The sequence below is a fragment of the Bufo bufo genome, chromosome 1 (assembly GCF_905171765.1).
Source record: "Bufo bufo chromosome 1, aBufBuf1.1, whole genome shotgun sequence".
Lineage (NCBI taxonomy): Eukaryota > Metazoa > Chordata > Amphibia > Anura > Bufonidae > Bufo > Bufo bufo.
Genome location: NC_053389.1, coordinates 752873068 through 752895308, shown reverse-complemented (window position 1 = coordinate 752895308; position 22241 = coordinate 752873068). Strand labels below are relative to the sequence as shown.

The following is a 22241-nucleotide window of genomic DNA, read 5'->3' as shown; positions in this document are numbered from 1 at the left end:
AAATAAAAGGAGGCACAAAATCATTGATGTGTAGCACACTGTGTCAAGTTGTTTTTTCTAACAATAACCCATACCTCTAATTCCACCCAATCCCCTTAGGGCCACCGTACAATAGTAATGCCCTTTAGCACCCCACACAATATGATTCAGTCTTAAGTGCCCCCTTAAGAGCCCCTCCAAAGATTGCAGGGTAAAGCCTACTTGTACCCCCCACTTGGAGTGACGCCGCCCATTGCCTACAATTTTAATATATACCTACCCCACATTCCCCTGTCGTCAGCTCCCTGCTTCTCCATTTGCCATTGGCGGCTCAGCGCTGGCAGATACAGTGTGATGATGCCATCATGCCTACTGCACTGAGCCACAGACAGCACAGTGTGGAGCAGACTTCTGCTCTGTGCTTTGCTGTCTGTGGCTCACCTCAACAGGCATGATGGTGTCATCGCGTTGTGCACTGCCAACACTGGCAGGGGAACATTGAAGCAGACATCTTACTGATTCATTGTAATCAACTGTATCTGTGTCCTGAAGATGCAGATATAGTGGAGAGCAGGACTTGCAGGGGTCCAGACAGCTGGCTACGAGTTCCCCTGGTGCCTTTTGTAGGACTAGGGAAGGATTAACCAACTGCACATGGCAATTTCTTTACCATAGAAACAACTGGGGACATTTATGAGAATTTAGTGTGAAAGAACGCATAGATGGAGAGTAATATTAGTACTACAAATGTTTATTTCTGTCTAAGGAATTCACACAAGAGTCTTAAAAAAGTGGATTTTCCTACCACCAAGGTTTTCAGCATGTTAACCATCTTTCATTTGCTGGGTGTTACAGTGTCAGTAATTTACCAACTCTGAAGGCCTTGTAGTGAAACAAGTGTTTTGAACACCCATTTTTATGGTTTCTTTAAATGGGTTTCCCAGGATTACTATGGGACATTCTTATGTAGTTCCTTTCCTCATATGCATCTTCAAAATGATTTTTTTTTTCCATTTGGACTCCCCAGACTCATTTTCACCATGTAAACCAGTCCCTCTGGTTTGATTTCATCCTGTGTGTAGCACTTCCTGTTCCTGTATCCAACCAAACCCATGATGCACTTTTTCTAAAATAAATAAAACAGTAAGTTTTTGTTTTGGTTCACGAGCGCTTTATGATCCGTAAAGTAGGTCCTTGTTACACAGTCAGTCTGTTATACAAGTGGATCCGTGCTACTCCTTCTAATAGAAATAGTAAAGGAGATATAAGAACACACAACTTCTGTATAGAGGTTTCCTCCTGCTCCACTCCTCAGTGCTTCCAGTCATCATTTACCGTTAGCTAGCCGCAACCACACTATCCTTGGATTTCGCTCTAAGCTCCCATAGCAGGAAAAAGAAAAAAAAGATACTTGATAGTGAAGTACTGTTGGTGGCAGCAGAACCACACAGGATTTGTTTTACTTACAGGTGGAGCCAATATATTTTATTGCAGTAGGAAGTGCATCTTCTAAACAAAGTTTTCAAACCAATCAGGTTTGGATAGAGTAGTCCGAGCCCGATTCACTCAAGCCTACTTACAGGATAGTAGATAAAACAAGCCAATAACAATAAAACATCAGGTCTGTTTATCATCTATGTTTGCTGCAAAGTTGCATGAAGGTGGTTGCGTCTATTAATTATTTTGTCGTATTTTTATAGATGGTATGCTTTGTGCTCTCAGAAAATGTAGATTTTGGTAGACAGCAGATGTTTGTAGTGTACACAGGGGCAGATTGGCAATAGACCTTACAGGGAAATTTCCCGGTGGGCCGATGCCCAGGGGGCCACCCAAACCCCCATCTCTGCTGCTGGCTGGGTACAGAATAAGCTATCAGTGGTAATTAACTCTGTGAGAATCAGCTACTCATGTACCCGCCCAGCAACATGTCCTCCTGAATTCAACTATGTCCTGCATCTCACCTCCTAAGCACTCTGCTTTACATCTTAATCAGACACAACTGGAGGAGGAGGAGAGAGAATGGCCGCTCTTGATGGCCAACTCGGAAATATAGCGTTTGGGGCAAGATATTGTGCCGCACTGTGGTATGTGGTATTTTGCTCTATGGTATTGCTGACCCTCCTACTTTTGTTGCCACGCCTCCTGTCAATTTAGACCCTCCTAACATAATATGGGGCCACTTTTAGGTATTTTTTTTCTAGGGCCACTTTAGGTTCCCAATCCGCCCCGGAGTGTATAGTATCTATTCTTAATACATTTGTAGATGACGGGCAAATATTACATGGCCTTAAGTTTCAGTGTTTTTGAAAACACGCGCTGTTGTTGATGTGTACACTTGTGATATACAGGGAGTGCAGAATTATTAGGCAAGTTGTATTTTTGAGGATTAATTTTATTATTGAACAACAACCATGTTCTCAATGAACCCAAAAAACTCATTAATATCAAAGCTGAATATTTTTGGAAGTAGTTTTTAGTTTGTTTTTAGTTTTAGCTATTTTAGGGGGATATCTGTGTGTGCAGGTGACTATTACTGTGCATAATTATTAGGCAACTTAACAAAAAACAAATATATACCCATTTCAATTATTTATTTTTACCAGTGAAACCAATATAACATCTCAACATTCACAAATAAACATTTCTGACATTCAAAAACAAAACAAAAACAAATCAGTGACCAATATAGCCACCTTTCTTTGCAAGGACACTCAAAAGCCTGCCATCCATGGATTCTGTCAGTGTTTTGATCTGTTCACCATCAACATTGCGTGCAGCAGCAACCACAGCCTCCCAGACACTGTTCAGAGAGGTGTACTGTTTTCCCTCCTTGTAAATCTCACATTTGATGATGGACCACAGGTTCTCAATGGGGTTCAGATCAGGTGAACAAGGAGGCCATGTCATTAGATTTTCTTCTTTTATACCCTTTCTTGCCAGCCGCGCTGTGGAGTACTTGGACGCGATGGAGCATTGTCCTGCATGAAAATCATGTTTTTCTTGAAGGATGCAGACTTCTTCCTGTACCACTGTTGAAGAAGGTGTCTTCCAGAAACTGGCAGTAGGACTGGGAGTTGAGCTTGACTCCATCCTCAACCCGAAAAGGCCCCACAAGCTCATCTTTGATGATGCCAGCCCAAACCAGTACTCCACCTCCACCTTGCTGGCGTCTGAGTCTGGAGCTCTCTGCCCTTTACCAATCCAGCCACGGGCCCATCCATCTGGCCCATCAAGACTCACTCTCATTTCATCAGTCCATAAAACCTTAGAAAAATCAGTCTTGAGATATTTCTTGGCCCAGTCTTGACATTTCAGCTTGTGTGTCTTGTTCAGTGGTGGTCGTCTTTCAGCCTTTCTTACCTTGGCCATGTCTCTGAGTATTGCACACCTTGTGCTTTTGGGCACTCCAGTGATGTTGCAGCTCTGAAATATGGCCAAACTGGTGGCAAGTGGCATCTTGGCAGCTGCACGCTTGACTTTTCTCAGTTCATGGGCAGTTATTTTGCGCCTTGGTTTTTCCACACGCTTCTTGCGACCCTGTTGACTATTTTGAATGAAACGCTTGATTGTTCGATGATCACGCTTCAGAAGCTTTGCAATTTTAAGAGTGCTGCATCCCTCTGCAAGATATCTCACTATTTTTGACTTTTCTGAGCCTGTCAAGTCCTTCTTTTGACCCATTTTGCCAAAGGAAAGGAAGTTGCCTAATAATTATGCACACCTGATATAGGGTGTTGATGTCATTAGACCACACCCCTTCTCATTACAGAGATGCACATCACCTAATATGCTTAATTGGTAGTAGGCTTTCGAGCCTATACAGCTTGGAGTAAGACAACATGCATAAAGAGGATGATGTGGTCAAAATACTCATTTGTCTAATAATTCTGCACTCCCTGTATACATACTGTATATGAACTTTGCAAACCTTGATATATTATTTCTACTTCATTTTATGTGCGAACCTTTGCTTGGTTGTGAGTTTTAGGCATAATTGAGGTCATTTATCAAACTGGTGTAAGGTAAAACTGGCTTAGTTGCCCATAGCAACCAATCAGATTCCACCTTTAATTTTCCAAAGGAGCTGTGAAAAATGAAAGGTGGAACGAAAGATGGATTGGTTGCTATGGGCAACTAAGTAAGTTCTACTTTACACAAGTTTGATAAATGATCCCAAATGTTTTTAATGAATTTATTTATAAATAAATCTTGTTTGTAACAAAGGATGCTTGCTTTCAGGGAATATAAAGGTTTTAGGAGTGCTTTACATATAGCCATTTTATTTTACAGGGTGTTACTTTTTAAATTTCCACCTTTAAAAAATATATACTGTACACATTGTTCTCTATTAAAAATGTTGAGCCTTTTTCTCTGTACAGTCTTGAGATTCTCTAGTAGCATGCTGTCTGTTTTCACTCTGTCCCATCAGCTAGCTCAGCTGACGGCTCCTTATCGCTGATCTCTGATCTCCTAAACACACAATATAGCTCAGTTCTTATCTTACTGATAACAATGTGGCATAAATGTTTATGACCTTTTAGTAATTTAAAGATAAGGGTTATTAGATGACCGGCACAAAGTGAAAGTGAAAAGTATGATTCAGACAGATAGATAGTTAACCCTTTGTGACAGAATGACTAAAATATTTTTTAATAAAAGACCAATCGGAAAAAAAAATTTTAGCCCACAATGAGCAATCGAAAAAAAAAATTGCTCCCGAAGATGTACATAGCCTTTAAAGAGTTTTGGTCTTTCCAGTTCTGGTGATTTCAAGAAGAAATGTGCATTTAAATTTAGGCCTAAGTGATATGTATCATTTTTAAAAGTGTAGTGTGTGTGTATAACTTTCTGCCTGGGTTAGACTTTTAGCAACTAATGTCAACTTTGATGCAATTTTTATTAAAAAAAATTGACGCAAAATTACATAAAGGTGTCTTTGCATTCAAGGGGCTAAGTAGCATTTAAACAATGTGCCAAATGTCTACTTTCGTAAGGGTATGATTTTTTAATTTTGTAATTTAGGTTTTAATTTGTACATGTCAAAACAAGTGAAATGGCCCTTGTGCGAAATGGTCAGTGAAAGGTTTAAACATTTAAAAAAACTGATAATGGAGGAAACCCATTTCTTCTGTAAAAGAATGTAGATGCATACCCCCCTCCCCCTCTGGAATTGTATAGATTGTCTCAGTTTGTTTCTTTTTGGAAGAAGTTAGGCATATAGCTGATACTACCTATTCCCCCCTTGAACGCTTTGTATTATACTCTTTCTGAAGAAAGGGTTTGGTCTCCTATGTTTATAATTAATTTAATACACCTTTAGAGGAAAGCAAACTGCCCTTTATGCTGAGATGGGAGGATATCCACCAACAGATGCCTGTGTCGACGTGGTGATCCTGCTGTGAAACTGTTGGTCAAGGTAGCTGGCAGGTCAATCTAATCGAAACCTCTCTTAAAGTTCTTCATAGAGCATACTGTGTCCCAGAGCACTTAAATCGTATATATCCATCAGTCTCACCACTGTGCTTTAAGGGCTGTGCTGTGGTGAGCTCCATATACCATACCTGGTGGGCCTACACCATTGGGAATACTTTCTGGACCTCCATCTGTTCTGTCTTGACCAATGTTTTTGGGAATACATTCTGTAAATCACCTGCTGTATGCCTCCTGGGTGCGAGACCCCCTACTGGCTCAATTCTTACTTCTTGCAGCCCATATACATATTGCGGTAAGCTGGAAAACCTCCACCACCGCCATTGCAGCAGTTAAAACTAGAATGGGTAAAATGGCTATCTTTGAAAAGATGGCAGTCATTAGTGATGACAGAGTGGGGGATGTTGCTCGGGTGTGGAAACCGTGGAAATCCTCCTCTAACTCAATGTACGGTACTTTACATTGTATAAAAAATGAAAGATATAATAAAATATTTACAAAAATGTGAGGGGTGTACTCAGTTTTGTGAGATACTGTATAAATCTATCTACTCTAACTGTTTTTCAAAAAGTGACAAGAAATAGATGTCATTTCAGCCCCCATAGGGGTTTCCCAGATCCATGAAAGGTACATTTATTTATGTATTAGTATTACAGTGTTGGAATGTGTAAACTTTTCTTTTTGATAAAGAGACCCAAAAACTAATGTTATTTGCTGGTGTAATAGGGAAGTCCCCCATCAAGCTTAGCCCTTATTTCTGAGGAACCATCACATTGTATTTAAAGGGACACTGACAGGGCCAAAAAGCATATTTAGGTATATATATGACATTACAGGTTTTATAAAGTGTATTAGAATCATCTAAGTATCCCCCCTGTCCACCTTATAACTACAGTAAAATGAAGTTTTATAACCTGCTTGAATCGTGTTCAATCTGCCCAAGGGGCAGCGTTTCTTCCTTGCGCCCAGCCAGCCTCGCCACAACTGCCGTTTGAAGCGCCGCCCAGCTCATCAATATTCACTTCGCTGGGCGGCGATGCGATCCCGGCCAGTGAGGGTGCCGGGCGCATGCGCTGAAGATGAGCCGGAGGACGATTCCCATAGTATTGTATTGGGCATGCGCCGGATCTTGAGTCGGGGAAACTAGTAGCCGCCCAGCGAAGTGAATATTGATGAGCTGGGCGGCGCTTCAAACGGCAGTTGTGGCGAGGCTGGCTGGGCGCAAGTTGAGAAGAAACGCTGCCCCTTGGGCAGATTGAACACGATTCAAGCAGGTTATAAAACTTCATTTTACTGTAGTTATAAGGTGGACAGGGGGGATACTTAGATTATTCTAATACACTTTATAAAACCTGTACTGTCATATATATACCTAAATATGCTTTTTGGCCCTGTCAGTGTCCCTTTAAAGAAGCATTCCTGACTAATCTGTTTTAGTGAATGCTTGTATTCCCCATTTGAAACATCATTTCTTAGAATACTGCAATATGATGTTCCTCTTATTCCTTCTTAAAATGTAATAAAAGTATGTGCTACCATTCCTTATATTAATAGGGTGTTCTGCACGGTCTGATAGGACAGTGACAACATGTGTATGGAACACATCTATTTTACAAGGTCAATGGGAACTCCCTTTGTCAATTTATCTAGAACTCCCTTTGTCAATTTATCTAGACTTTTAAGGAGGATTACAAGAGAAATGGCACTATGCAGAGTTCTAAGAAAATATGTCAGAATGGTTATTTTTTGATGTATGCAAGTATTTACTAAACAGACATGTCCGGGGAAATGACAGTTCCTGATTAACGCCATCCCGCAACTGTGTATGTAATTTACTGCAGTGGTGCCTGAACTGTTAACCGGGGCTCTGATGCTATAAAGTGTCACAGTGCCGGAGTCTCCACTTTCATGAAGAGCAGTAGGCTCGAGCGAATCGGGTTCGGACTGCTCTATCCAAACCCGATTAGTTTGAAAACTTTGTTTAGAATATGGGCTCTGTACCTCAATAAAATGTATTGACTCCGCTGAGGCCTTGTTCTTCTCGCCACAAGTAACGTGAGACTTGCTTAGTCTCGTGCCTGAGACATCACAGTTCGGTTTTGCGCATAAACTGCTGTTTCAAAATCCGAAGCCAAACTCTGCTGTAATGGCTGAGATCGGTGCTAGCACCGATCCCTGTAGTTTAAGCCCTTACATGCCACAGTCGGGAGCGACTGCTGATGTAAGGGGTTAACAGAGGGAGGTAGCTCCCTCTCCCCCCATCAGGCCGCTACAATGGAAGGTTCCCGATAGTTACCATGGCAGCCGGACACCTTACAAACTCATCCAGGCTTGCCATGTACCAAACCCTGTCAGGCCCTGACAGTGTAAATCTAACAGTACAATAGGTGAGTATTGCAGTGTACAGTACAGCCATCAGCCCCACTGGATCTTGAAGAACCAAGTGGGACTTCATTAAAAAATAGTGTAAAAAAATGTAAACAAGCATTTCAATGAAAAAATGCTTTTTCTCATATCCACTCATTTATAATTGAAGCCATAAAAAAATTCAAAAACTATGATGGAACTGTCACCTCACCTCCCAAGAAAATTAAATAAAAAATGATTAAAAAGTCATATGTATCCCAAAATGGTACCAATAAAAACGACAGCTATCCCGCAAATAACAAGCCCTCACACGGCTACATTGGTGGAAAAATAAAAATGTTATGGATGTTGGTTTATGGCAATGCAAAATATAACTTATCTTTAATAAAAAAGTGATTTTATGCTGCAAAATTAGTAAAACATGAAAAGACTATATAAATTTGCTATTGCCATAACCGTATCAACTCACTGAAGAAAGTTATCATATATACCGCACGGAGAACCTCATACAAAATAAAAAATAATAAGGACTGACAGAATTGCAATTTTTGCCCACTCCATCTCCCAAAAAAATGGTTAAAAAAAAGTGATCAAAAAGACAAATTGTGAGGTGCGTTTTCTCCTGTGACACCTTGTGAAAATATTTCATTTTCACAACTAAGTTTTTCTAAATTCTATGAAATGCTTGATGGGTCAAAGCATTCACTTCACCACTCAATCAATTCCTTGAGGGGTGTAGTTTCCAAAATGGGGTCACTTTTTGGGGGTTTCCTTTCTAGGGGTTTCCAGCAAAATCTGCCTTCCAAAAACAATATTGCGCTCCTTTCCTTCTGAGCCCTGCAGTGTACCCATGAAGAGATTTATGACCACATGCGGGGTGTTTCTGTAAACTGCAGAATCAGGGTAATAAATATTGAAGTTTTAAATTTTGCTCAATAGGATTTTCTGAGATTTTTAACTGATGACCTATCCTTTGGATCAGTATCTGTTCAGTGAGGGTTCGACACCCAAGATCCCCGCCAATCAGCTGTCTGAGAAGGCATCGGCACTCGCAGTAGCGCCGTGGTGTCCCTGCAGCTTTGCCTAAGCCATGTGACATCACGTTCATGGGTCACATGGCCTAGATGTTCAGAGAGAAAAAAAAAGCTCTGAAAACCCCTTAAGAACCCTAACTTATACAGGTGAAACTCGAAAAATTTGAATATCGCGCTAAGTTCATTTATTTCAGTAATGCAGCTTAAAAGGTGAAACTAACATATGAGATAGACTCATTACATGCAAAGCGAGATATTTCAAGCCTTTATTTGTTATAATTTGGATGATTATGGCTTATAGCTTATGAAACCCCAAAGTCCCAATTTTGAGGTACCCTTTGCTCAGGGGATATGGATTAATTAGTTGACTAGAGTGTGACACTTTGAGCCTAGAATATTGAACCTTTTCACAAAATTCTAATTTTAAGTCACATTAATGCAATTCCTTTTAATTTGCATTACTGAAATAAATGGACTTTTGCATGATATTCAAATTTTTCGAGTTTCACCTGTACACTATGCACTTTATTGTGTGCGGACCACTGCTTTAATCCTTTCTACCTAAATTTTTACAGTGTCACATTATTGTACTCACGTGTTGTCTATTTTTGCAGGATATGGCTAATTGGGAAAACTACTATGATTTAAAATTAGAAACTTTACATAATCCTCTACCTTGTTCCAAACAGGCAGCGTTCTGACAATACTTAAAACTGCGCTTCATTGTGAAGATTTAAAGGGACACATCCATCAATTTTTTTAATCACATATTAACAACCTATATCTGAATATTCTAGGTCATTTTTTTTTATATAACAAACTGGTGAATGGTTTTCTGGAAATAATTTTTTTAAATCACTCCATGTATTCTGCTTCCTATGCTGGCTCTTTAACTTCTAACTTGGTTTGGTTTGTAAGGCCTCATCGTCAATATGGGGGTTTGTTTTAGGTTCTAAACTTCAAAAGGGTCAAATAAGTGCTTGAGATGGTCTAGGCAACTAGACTGATAGAAAACTGGGAAAATCTGGGTTCTTTAGCTTGGAAAAAGATATCTTAGAGTGACCTTATTAATATGTATAGACATAGACAAGGCCAATGCAAGGAATTGACCCATAAATGTTTCTTCCAATATATGTGCGAAGACGATTCCATGAATACAGGAAAAGGTTCTTTACATTAACAGCAGGTAAACTATGGAATGCAATAGCTGAAGATGGAGTTTTGTCTGGACAGATACTATGACATCTCAGTATATCTCTCCATCCACACTAGCATGATACTCCCATTTATAACAAAGCCTTGATTGCCATGGCAGATCCTGACAGACCCCACGTCTTCTTAAAGGGGTTGTCCGGGTTCAGAACTGAACCCGGATATAACCATAATTTCACCCAGGCAGCCCCCCTGATGTTAGCATCGGAGCATTTCATGCTCCGATGCTCTCCCTTGCCCTGCGTAGGATTGAGCAGTGCAAGGGCTCTTTTATTTACCAAAGGGCTGCCAGGTGGAGGCTTCCACCCAGCAGTGTGTTCAGTGATGTCATTGGCTCTGATGGGCCGGCTTTAGCGCTGCCCTAGCCGTTTTACAGGCTAAGGCAGCGTTAAAGCCCGCCCATCAGTCCCGGTGATGTCACCGGGCTCACTCCTGGGCCTAAGCCTAAGGAGAGACGGTTCGTCACTGCTCCAATGCTTAAGTCATGGGGATTGTCTGGGTGAAAATGGGGATATGTCCGGGTTCAGCTCTGAACCCCTTAAAGCTGGCCATACACGTTACATAGCTCATTTGGCTGAAAGCTACTCCTGCCTCATAACTCTTCCTGAATAGGGAGAGGGGAGTAAATGGCTGCCATACACTTCTGTTGGTAGAGGCATATCTTCCCTGAGAACAAATTGATCAGGCATGTTGAATTCCAACAGACCATGTCATCTCCCCTGTGATCTGAAAGTAGGGAGGCCCCCGTACATATTTGATGGTCATCTGGTCCCACTAAAATACGAGGGTTCATCTGACATTAATCTAAATTTAACATGCTTGGACCATAGTGAAAACCAGTACGTGTAGATCTAGCTTCACATGTGGTCAAATCAGGTGAACATCACAATAATCAATTATTGGACTATAATTTGTAAACTGAGCCAAAGAGAACCAGTAGGAAATTGCAGAAAACTGAAATAATTTATAAACGATATATAGTGACTAGATGTTTCCTCCATCTGAGTAGACTGTTTGAGCATTTCCTTTCAGAACTCACTTGAGAGGCAGAAGAAAAACCACAAAGACTTCCGACATAAGATGAGAGGTGAAGATATGTCTGCCTTATTATGTTCAATTCTATACATCATAGCATCTGTATGAGAGGAACTGAAAATTCAATCTTATACACAGTCTTAAAAATAAAGTCTGAGGAGGAGATTTATCATGAGAGGCATTTTGCTAGAATCTGCATTTATTAAATGTCACACAAAGTTTGGTAAATTTCCTGCATCTTTCAGTCTAACACATTTGTCTTTTAGATGTTTCCACTTTGTAAACCCCCCCTTTACAGGAGTAAGACTGTGACAATTTTTACGACTTTTTAAAACTTATAAGAGTACAATTTATAAAGAAAGAAAAATAAACAAGTAGAAAATTTTAAATAATTATACAGTATATCCCTGAATAGATTATAGCAAGAGGGATAGTTTTTTTTTAGTATATTACAGTAATATGGATATTCTACTCTTTATCTTTATATGTTTGTAAATGTTTTTATATATTTTTATGTTTTTTGGGGCTATGCAAACTTACAACTAAAAAATAATTATATGTAAGCATAATTGAAGACAAAAAGTAACTATATACAAAAAATGCAACAATACACAACAAAAAACGCATTGAAAACGCATCACAAACGCAATGTGTTTTTTGGAGTTGGTACATTAATATTTTAATAAAGAAGAAGAAAACAGAGAAATCTGGACGAGTAAAAATTTAATATGATTGATTTGGAAAACTTGGAGCAATGAAGAAGTCCCCAAAAAATGGAAGGAGAGCAAGAAATCCAGTTTTGTTTTTTATGATGACTGAACAAAGGGCTATATAAGTGGGCAGGGTATCCCAGGTGTAGGTAGCCACCGAGGAAGGAGTCGGTCAGGAAACGCATCTGGTGGACATAGACACACTTGCAAACCCTGAGACCCACTTACTAAAATCCATGGATGTATGAAAAATATTATTGTATAATGTGAAGCGCTTCACGGACGATATAATCCTCCTCCCAGAGTCCCCCATCTTGCCAAGAGGTTGAGAAGTTTAAAACTAGTACACTGAGACACGTGGGACGCCAAGCATCAGCATATTGAGTCACGTGGGACGCCAGGTACCGACTTCGGGAATTGCAGAGAACGCAGCCGGGAGTAGAGGTAAAAATAGCTGAACCAGCTATAGGAAGGAGGAAACAGAGGTCAGTGTACTGATTGCCACGTGGGACGCCACGGTTGGCAGATGCTATAGGCAGGCAGTGAATATCTAACACTGATCACTGGGGGACAGGACCTCTATTAATATGGCTGAGTGTTGCAAAATGCAGACATAATCTCACAATGGATACAATCTGAACATCCAAATGTACCATTTGTGTATCTAATCTGGTGGACTAACCAATAGACTTACAAACACCACTGAGAGTGAATTATACCTAAAGGAGACATTATCTCTATAAGGAGACAGAATTCCAGTGGATTTAACAAACTACGTCAATATAGTTAACTGTACATTAGCATAAGTAAATATGTTATTATCTATAACCCAATACCACCACAGTTGTGGTACATACTGTGGTGATTTTCTGTAGGCTGTGTGGATGATAGCTATTAATACTATCAATCCTATATAATGCCACCAGCAGACCTACCATACATACAGATCCCAGTACAATATCACCACTGTATGATACACATTATTTTTATTTTATTTTTTATTCTTGTTTATTAATATTTTTAATTATGTTCTAGAACAGGTTTTACTTAATTGTGAGTGTAGATGTGAATTTTATCTATTATTAATGTGATTGTACAATATTAAATATTAATTTAAGGATATACTTTCTCTGGACGGTTTCAGCTGTAGAGTGCCTGTCTTAAATATACAGTACAATTGATTTCTATTACTTTGATAAGGTGAGTCAAATCGACAAGAGCACTATAATTTGTTCATTCTAGTCAAACTATAGAAAGCCTGATCAGGATAAGGTACCTAAAATGCTGCAGTATAAAGTTATAATATAGATGCAAAGTCTTCACATATTACAGAGGTCATCCTTTATAGCCCTCAGGCTGTTAGCTGCAATGCAGGTTAAAGGGATTGTTTGAGATAATTAAAAATCTTGGGCATGACCCCGTATGGTCTATAGAAAAATGAAATATACTTACCTCTTTCCCAGGACCTTTTGCTGCCCTGCCGGTCAGGTTCTCCTGCCTTTGCTTGTTTACAAACTGCAGCAGTATCATGCAGGTTTACTGCATGCGACCGAAGCAGCCAATCACTAGTATACCTCTGAGGACAGTGATTGGTTGCAGCAGTTATGTGCCATATACCTGCACATCACTGCTGCTGTTTGTAAACAAGCAGTGGCACTAGGACCCGACCCGAGGGGCAGAGAAAGGCTCTGGAAAAATAGTTGAGTATACCATCATTTTTTTTAACCCTTTAAAGTCGTAAATGTAGTTTAGAAAGGCAGACACTGCAACTCAATTTTGCTTAAAAAAATAACAATAATTAACAATAATATGTTAATAATATCTTGAAAACACTGTTGAATGAAATGTTGATGACTAGTGGCTGAGGTGGGCATGGAGACATTTTATTTGAGCCCCTGAAGCTCCATACCATCATACTGTGCTCTATACGGGGCTGTATTACAGAGTAACTCTTCCCTACAGGCAATGATTCTAGAGAACAATAGCTCCAGAATACGGCATCCAATGAGACATGCCAATTTGTTTTATGCATAATCCAATACAGCTCTATGTGTAATCCAAAAACCTTTACATAAAATTGGGACTGGTAGCATATAGGGGTACAGTAGGGTCCTACAGAAGTCTATGACTGCCATAGTATGTCTGTACAGAGATACATGGCTATTCATATTAGTCCTAAAGCTAACCGTGGTCAACAAATCACCTAAAAAGTAGATTGTAACTGGTGCAGAATGTGCTGTAGCAGAGATTGTGTAGCAGAGGGGTTCCAGTCAAAACCACTAGACTGTATTTGGTGACAGAAGACAGGTACACTATATATTCTGGACCAGGGCAGTGGGAACTCCAAGCTATGCTTCTGCACAACATTGATTATCTCATTACATAATGATGTTTTTTTCAGGCCCATCATAAGGAAACACGGGAACTGGCTGCAGTCAAGATACTTGAAATTTCATTTGAAGAAGCCTTGGAGGATCACATATCTGAGATTAATATCTTGGGGCAATGCCAGCATCCCAACATCCTTAGACTCCTAGAGGCAGTTTTCTGGGAACAACAGCTCTGGGTGAGAGGATGTGATTATCAACATACAGTACATTTGCATTTCTTATGAAATGTATTATTAAGTGTAGTACACGCATCAGAGGATACTGCTAATGTGGGTGATTACAGAACTGACCAAATTCTGGTCAACATTGGGCACAAAGGATGTGGTACTAGAAATTTAGATATTTCTCTCTCTTTCTCAGATCGTAATGGAGTTCTGTGCTGGAGGGGCACTTGATGGAGTTATGCTAGGTCAGTGAAGAACACAATCTTTATACATGTAACTCTGAAGACATCTGAAGATTGCAGGTCTCTTATAATCAGAGCTAGTGCTAACGATCCTGGACAATGAACGTAATACAAACTTCCTCGATAATGCCTGCACAGGACAGAAGAGTAGAGACAGCACTCATGAAAAACCTTACCTGTATGACCTTCCTTCCACCGTGCTGTGAATTGCTCTCCACCTTCCCTAAATTTCTAGTTTTATTCCCTAGGTCGTATATCAGGTAAATCCTATATAATCCAATGAGGCTGCCCCAACCAGACAGCAATTCACACACATTAAAGGTGATCAATGACCACTGGTAATACATATTAGATAAAAATAGGTGGATGGTGGAACAATCACTAATTGAACATCATTTGTAGATGGAGACATTTTAGTCCACATTGGGCTTTACAGTCGTCCAGACTGGCCATACATGTTCAATGACACTGGGCAAAGAATGAAAGATCAGGTTCTTTAAAAAAAAAAAAATTTCATTCATCCAGGCTTGTGTCTTTTCTTTTTATTCCATTTTAAATACAAACAACTTTTTTTTCCAGATGGTCTGTAATCGGTTGGCTAACAAGGTCATTCGTCTCCAGCCTTTAATAAATGATGGCCTATACTCAGGATAGGCCTTCTTTAGCTGATTGGTGGGGGTCCGACACCCCGGATTCCACCTGATCGGCTGTTTGGGTGTAGCTCAGTCAGACTTGAGTGTACGGAGCTTGTTACTACAGTACTGCTCACACTGACTATCGAACTTTAGACTAATTTGTATGGCCACCTTAGTTTGAACACACAGCAGTGGAATGCAGGTAACATGGCTAAGGTTCTTCATGAGCGATGTCTCTTGCTCCTGTGTTCTATCTGCAGGAATTATCCGAGAGACTTGTATTATGTTCAATGGTGGGATCATTAGCTCTAGCTCTGATGATTATTCCTATGGTGCCTGCTCAAAGACATTATATCAGCATGTGTATACTACCATGATACTAGTATCCATGTTTCTGGTGGTCCCAGCAGGCACCCTCACACATCTACAGATGTACTAGTGACATTTTTTGTTAAGTTTTCTAATATCCTTTTTCAAAGTCTTTGATTATGTCTAATTTCTGTATCATACGTCATACCCCTCCCTATGCAGAGCTGGGACATGGCCTGACAGAGGGCCAGATCCAGGTGGTCTGCTACCAAACTCTCCTTGGTCTCCAGCATTTACACTCACATAAAATCATCCATAGAGACTTGAAGGCTGGAAACATCCTGCTCACACAACATGGAGAGATCCGTCTGGGTAAGAGTTGTTCTGTATCTGCAAAAGCTCACATTACATATGTATGTTGGTGAGTTATGAAAGAGCTCCTCTCAGCGGGATCAAACCTTTTAAACCAATCATATTGCCTGGCAGTGTTGATCCTGCTGATTAATATGTTATCTGTCTTCTGAAAACTGGTTGCAGCAGAAAAACAACCTTTATCCTCCATGCAGATGAGGGCTTCTGTGCACCGAGGGGTGAAGCCAGGACTGAAACTCGGAGGAGCTGAGGTGCACTGAGAGGCTAGGCCCCACCCTTTGGTGCACTGAAGCCCTTATTTGCATGAAAAATGCAACCAATTTTCACAAGACGGTTATCATTTTAATAAGTAGAATCAACCCTACCAGACAGTATGCCTCGTCTAATTCAGTTGATTCTGCTGACAAGTGCTCTTTAAACATCAACAGAACATAAAACTGAAATATAATTATATTGTAGTAATAAAAACCACCAAAACTCTGAGCCTTAGGCCATATATGCACAGCCATTTTACAGATTCACGCTATACTGTATGTGTAATAAAGTACCTACAGGACCATACTGTACACCTCCTACCCCCAAAGTTTTTCTGCATATAAATCCCTGAGAAAAATATAACGTGTTCCAGCAAAACATGTATTATGGAGGTATGATCAGGCTCGGACTGGCCCACAGGGGTACAGGGGAATCCCCCGGTGGGCCCCTGAGCAAAGTGGGCCCCTAGTCTCCCACCCGCTGCACAAGTGGCACATAACACAGTAGACTTACTGCACTACATACATATATTCAATGTACAGGACCTCAACCAGCCTATGTTCATATTAAAAACTTGTTAAATTATTTATTATATTTGAATGTATCCGTACGGTGGGCCCCTAAAATAAATTTTACTGGTGGGCCCGACACTGGGTATGATCCTTTAGAAATTGTGTTTCTAGGGATAGATACGGTGCCTACAACTCTTATAGGGATTCTGTCAGCTAGTTTGAGCCTATAGAGCTGAGGACGTGCGCTGCTAGATCGCCGCTAGTACGTCCGCAATATACATTCCCCATATCTGTGAGTGCTTTTATTCAGTCAATAAAACTATTTTTTATATATATATATATATATATATATATATGCAAATGAGGCAAGTAAGGAGCCTAAGGGGCTGTCACCAACGTTTCAGGAGCCCAGCACCGCCCCACATCCTCCAAATCTCCTCCTTGCTCCCCCGATGTCACAGAGTTGTAATCTCACGCATGCGCGAGTATGCCGCATGTGAGTGTGGCATGGTGTTCCTTCCCTGTGCTGGCATCAGCCTCAGGGCACGAACTGCGCATGCGCAAGCTGGCATGCGCGAGATTACAGCGCTTCAACTATGTGACATCCGGGGAGAAAGGAGGAGATTCGGAGGATGCGGGGCGGTGCTGGGCTCCTTCACAGTGGACGTGGCTGGGCTCCAGAAACGGTGATAACAGCCCCTTGGGCTCCTTACTTGCTTTATTTACATATATATATAAAAAAATATATAATTGACTGAATAAAAGCACTCAGAGCTATGGGGAATGTATATTGTGGACGTGCTAGTGGCGATCTTGCAGCGCATGTCCGCAGCTCTATAGGCTCAAACTATCTGACAGAATCCCTTTAAGGGGGTTGTTCAGGTTCAGAGTTGAACCTGGACATATCCTCTTCTTCCCCCACTCAGCCGCTCTGACGTTTCTTGTTAGGATGCTCTCCCTTGTCCTGCACTGAATCGCACAGGGCAAGCGCGTTTTCTGGGCAAGCAGTGTAAAAATGTAAACATATAGCCCTTTCCCTGCGCGATACAGCAAGGGGGAGCATCGGAGGATGAAATCCTCCGATGCTGATGTCAGAGGGGCTGCCTGGGTGAAAACGGGGATATGTCCGGGTTCAGCTCTGAACCTGGACAACCCCTTTAATAGATATGACATATTATACTTCAGTGCACTTTTTATTAAGACTGGAGTTTGAAATGCTGGTATTAATAAATTCTCTTATAGTTTCATCTTTCTTGGAAATTATTAACTATATATGTTTTAAACTTATCTCTCGTCTCTATCAGCGGATTTTGGTGTCTCTGCGGTGAACAGTCAGACCCTGCAGCGTCGGAGCTCTTTTATCGGAACTCCTTACTGGTGAGAGAATGATGTTTGTTCATTATTAATAATAATTATTGTATGGGTAAGAGCAGATAAGCCATGCTAGCTCACATTTGTGCATTAGACTCATGCTGTCCAGAGAAAAATCAATTGACCATACACACCAATTATCAGAACACTGAAACCCCCTGCCTAATATTGAGAACTACATACATGTAGCAAGCTGCCTCCAAAACATCAACTTCAAGAACTGACTGTTCACTTGCTGCCTAATATATCCCACCCCTTGAAAAGTGCCATTATCACTGTGCCATTGTGCTTTTAACTTTGTGGCAGATCAGTGTATGCGTTTCAAGTAGAATTTGAAGATTTTCTTCCTCTGAATTACAAAGTACTTTCTTCATGAATACATTTAGGATGGCCCCTGAAGTGGTAATGTGTGAGACATGCAAAGATGCCCCCTATGACTACAAGGCTGACATCTGGTCTCTGGGCATTACTCTTATTGAGCTGGCTGAAACTCAACCTCCAAACCACGAAATGAATCCCACTCGTGTCTTGCTCAAGATTCTTAAGTCTCAGGCACCGAGTCTGAAGTATCGGCATTTGTGGTAAGAAAGGTTTTCTACAGTTCTGTTTATTATGCAACTTAGGCCTCTTGCACACGAGTTTGGTCTGGTTCCGCATCTGTAGCCCCGCAAAAATTATAGATCATGTCCTATTCTTGTCCGTTTTGCGGACAAGAATAGGCATTTCTATAATGGGCCGTCTGCAAATTGCGGATAGTACATAGGCAGCATCTGTGTCTTGTGGATCTGCAATTTGCGGACCGCAAAACACGGCACGTTCGTGTGCAAGAGGCCATAATATGAAAACACCTACAGATTAATTCACTGAAAATTTCCATCAAACTCAGAATTATTTCCCAATCGTAGTCAACTGCCATTAGCCCGGTGTGACTTGCTCTCATTCTATGTCCTAATTAGGTCTCAAGACTTTAAAGACTTTTTATACAAGTGTTTACAAAGGAATCCCCAAGAACGATCCTCAACCAGTGCGCTTCTTGAGGTTAGTTATGGTAAAGACATTTGAAAATACTAGAGGACAACAAGAAAAGTCCAATTTAATAAAATACTTATAAGAATCCTGGCTCCTGCATTTTTATTTTTTTATCTAGCACTCCTTTGTGTCCAAGGATGTTAATAATGCTCCATTAAGAGAACTTGTGGCTGAAGTTTTGGCAGAAATTACAGAAGAAATAGAAGAAAACGGGAAAGATTGTGACTCAGTGGTAAGAAGAGACCTTCTATCAACTTTTATCCTTAAATCTTAGAATAATAAGAATGCAACTGTGAGATACCATATCGTATAGTGCAGGGGTGCACAACCTTTTCTAGTACAAGGGCTACTTTGACATATGGAACAACACCCAATGACTGCAATAAAATGGGTGTTGCAAATAGGGTATTCCCATCTGAGACATTTATAGCATATCAAAAGTAAAGGCAACAAACGTCTGGTGCAGGCTCCACTGCCAGGACTCCCATGTATTGTTTGAATGGGGGGTCCCCTTCTCTCCCAAACAGTCCTCCAGAGAGAAGAACATGAATGCATGTGGCTCTCTCCACTGCAGAATATAGATTTTGTGAAAAGCTATCAAGTGCCAAACTGGTCATTTTATCCATTATCCTGATTTATGGTCAACCCAGATATATACTGTATATACAGTGGACTATTAGTACTTCCTCGTCTCCACTCTTGTTTGGTGTGCCACTCCACTTATCTCAGCTACACACATAAGAATTTCTGTAGCTAGATGGCTGAGTGTCACAGAGAATGACATTATGGGCCACATGTCACCCCAAGGCCGCAGTTTGTGCACCCCTGGCATATAGTGCATGGAAACATGTTTTTTTTTTAATGCCCAACATTGTAGCTTTTGTTGCTTATCTTTAGTACTCAGTGACCCACTTTTTGTATTCCAGTTAGTCAATGTTTAAATAAATATAAAGGTAATAAAAAAAAAATATAATTTTATTTTTTAGAATGATGTTGCACGCAATGGCCAAAGTCAAGAAGTTATTCCCATGGACACTCAGTCTCCTGGACGTAATTGCTCTTTAAAAACAGAAGATGGTCTTCAAGCCACCCAGAAAAGAAATCCTTTAATTAAAAACACAGACCAAAAACCACCAATGAGAGCACAAAGAAGAACTAGTTTCTTGAAAGAGATGCGAAGACGTTCTGCGCCTTCATTTTCAAGAGAAGTCAGAGCATCTGTTAAATGGAGGGCTGACAGTGAACAGCTTGAAATAAAAAACAGAGAACATGTCAAGAATCAGCACATACCTCCAATAGTCACTGCTGTTAACCCTCAAAACTTGAAATTAGGATTATGTCAATATTCTGCAGTATCGGGAGAAAACGGGGTCAGTACCAAGGTCACTGATTTACTTGGTAATCATGATATGGATACAGGTACAGCCTCTCTCTGCTTTGCTAATGAAGATTCTGAAGAGAAAGCTAATATAGGATTTCAAGAGACTGCAAAATTAGTCCCAGAAAATCAATGTGATGTCATGACTCCTTTAAATCAATCACATAACATTTGTCAAGGCTTGTTCAGCTCTCTAACACCTGCTCCTAAACAGTGGAGAAGTAATGAAAATCTTAGTTCTGCCAGTTCAGCCAGGATATTGACTAAGACATGGTCAGTGCCATGTACTAGTAAGAGAAACTCCACGGTTGCTTGGATAACACTGGAAGCAGAATTATCCCATGGACAAAAACAGACAATAAAAAACTTTCACAAAACTTCACATCTCCCTAATGAAGGTGATAAGCAACCAATGTGCATGAAGGCAAAGTCAGAATCTAATGAGGGTGAAGAGAATAAGACTAAAGACCAAAGGACTTTCCATTCTGTGAATGAAGGACTCCAGGTCAATTTTAAACGGGCTGTACCTCAAAAGGAGAAACATATTGGATTACATAAACATTCACTTTCATTTTCACATGGAAAAAAAGCATCAGTAAAATGGGTTGCTACAAAGGATGTAGTGGCGGACAACTTTATTACAGGGCAGAAGAAGACTTCATCTTTAGAATTGATTGTAAAACATGTTGACAAGGAGAGTTTAAACACTAATGTAGTTGAACGGGCAAATCTACAAACTTCAGAAGAAACTAACTGTAAGAACAGTAAAGAACTTCATACACAGCAATATAGCAACCACACGTCAAAAGGCTATAAGCAAGCATGCATACCTATCTCACCAATTATTGGTACCGCAAGTAATAAATATTCTACCATCAGATTAGTAAGAAGATGGACAATAGCAGGTTCAGGCAAAGAGTTCAACTTGGAATCACGGTTCAATTTAACAGAAACAGCACTGAAATATGAAGTAAGCAAAAGGTTTAAGCAAATAAAAACACCTTTACTACATAAAGAAGATGGGAAAACATCTGATGAAGGTATCATTGCTGACCATGCCAGGGACAGAAGTATGCCTTCAGGTGGGAGTGGTGCTCCTCAGGAACATGGAGTCAAAAAGAGGTTGAACTCTGCCCGTTGCTCATGGTGTGTTCATCCTACTGATGTCAGAGGTGAATCCAATATACAGAAGGAGAAAAATCAAGATATGATAAGCATAACGGAGGTCATGCCTTCAACAGATGAGGTATGAAGCCTAAAATATAAAAACTATAGCTGCAAAAAACAGCAAATATCTTGCTGCCCCCTACCCTGTGGGAATGCAAGACGATGACATATAGTCATATATTTAGATACATGACTGCACACTTCCGTGGCTTGCGTTGTAATGGTGCTGCACCTGATCTTTTGGCCGATGAACAATTTGATGGAGCCCATTATTAGTCAATAGGGTTTGTTGGGTTCCACCAAGTTGTCCGTCGTTTAATGAAAAAATAGCGCTCAATGTACTGCTATTTTTATCTGTCCAATGTGACAGAATCTGAGATGGAAGTTCCAAACAGGCACTGTGTACACTGTGTTTGAGCACTACATTTGGTGTATATGCCAGATAGCTTCCGGTATATACATTAAATGTATTTATAAGGTCTTCTAAGGTTTTTTCTACTATATCGGAAAGAGAAGCAGATTGTGTCACAGTGGGTCACCGTGAAAAAAAAAAGGTATACCATGTGGTATACTTATTTTTACAATGGGCAACATATGCCAATGAATGCCTATACAGTGACATATCCATAAAAAGTGAAAAGCTGAACAAC

At 40.3% G+C, this 22241-nt stretch overlaps 1 protein-coding gene across 2 annotated transcripts in view; it reads left to right on the top strand.

The window, feature by feature from the left end:
- Positions 1-22241, top strand: part of LOC120986119 (STE20-like serine/threonine-protein kinase) — a 63669-nt gene that overhangs the window by 2078 nt on the left and 39350 nt on the right. For both annotated transcript variants that reach the window (XM_040414479.1, XM_040414478.1), the window contains exons 2-9: positions 14169-14333; positions 14518-14566; positions 15730-15879; positions 17951-18023; positions 18404-18598; positions 18974-19055; positions 19165-19278; positions 20033-21670. In XM_040414479.1, coding sequence (XP_040270413.1) covers positions 14169-14333; positions 14518-14566; positions 15730-15879; positions 17951-18023; positions 18404-18598; positions 18974-19055; positions 19165-19278; positions 20033-21670 — 2466 coding nt within the window. The remainder of the gene's footprint in view (positions 1-14168; positions 14334-14517; positions 14567-15729; positions 15880-17950; positions 18024-18403; positions 18599-18973; positions 19056-19164; positions 19279-20032; positions 21671-22241) is intronic.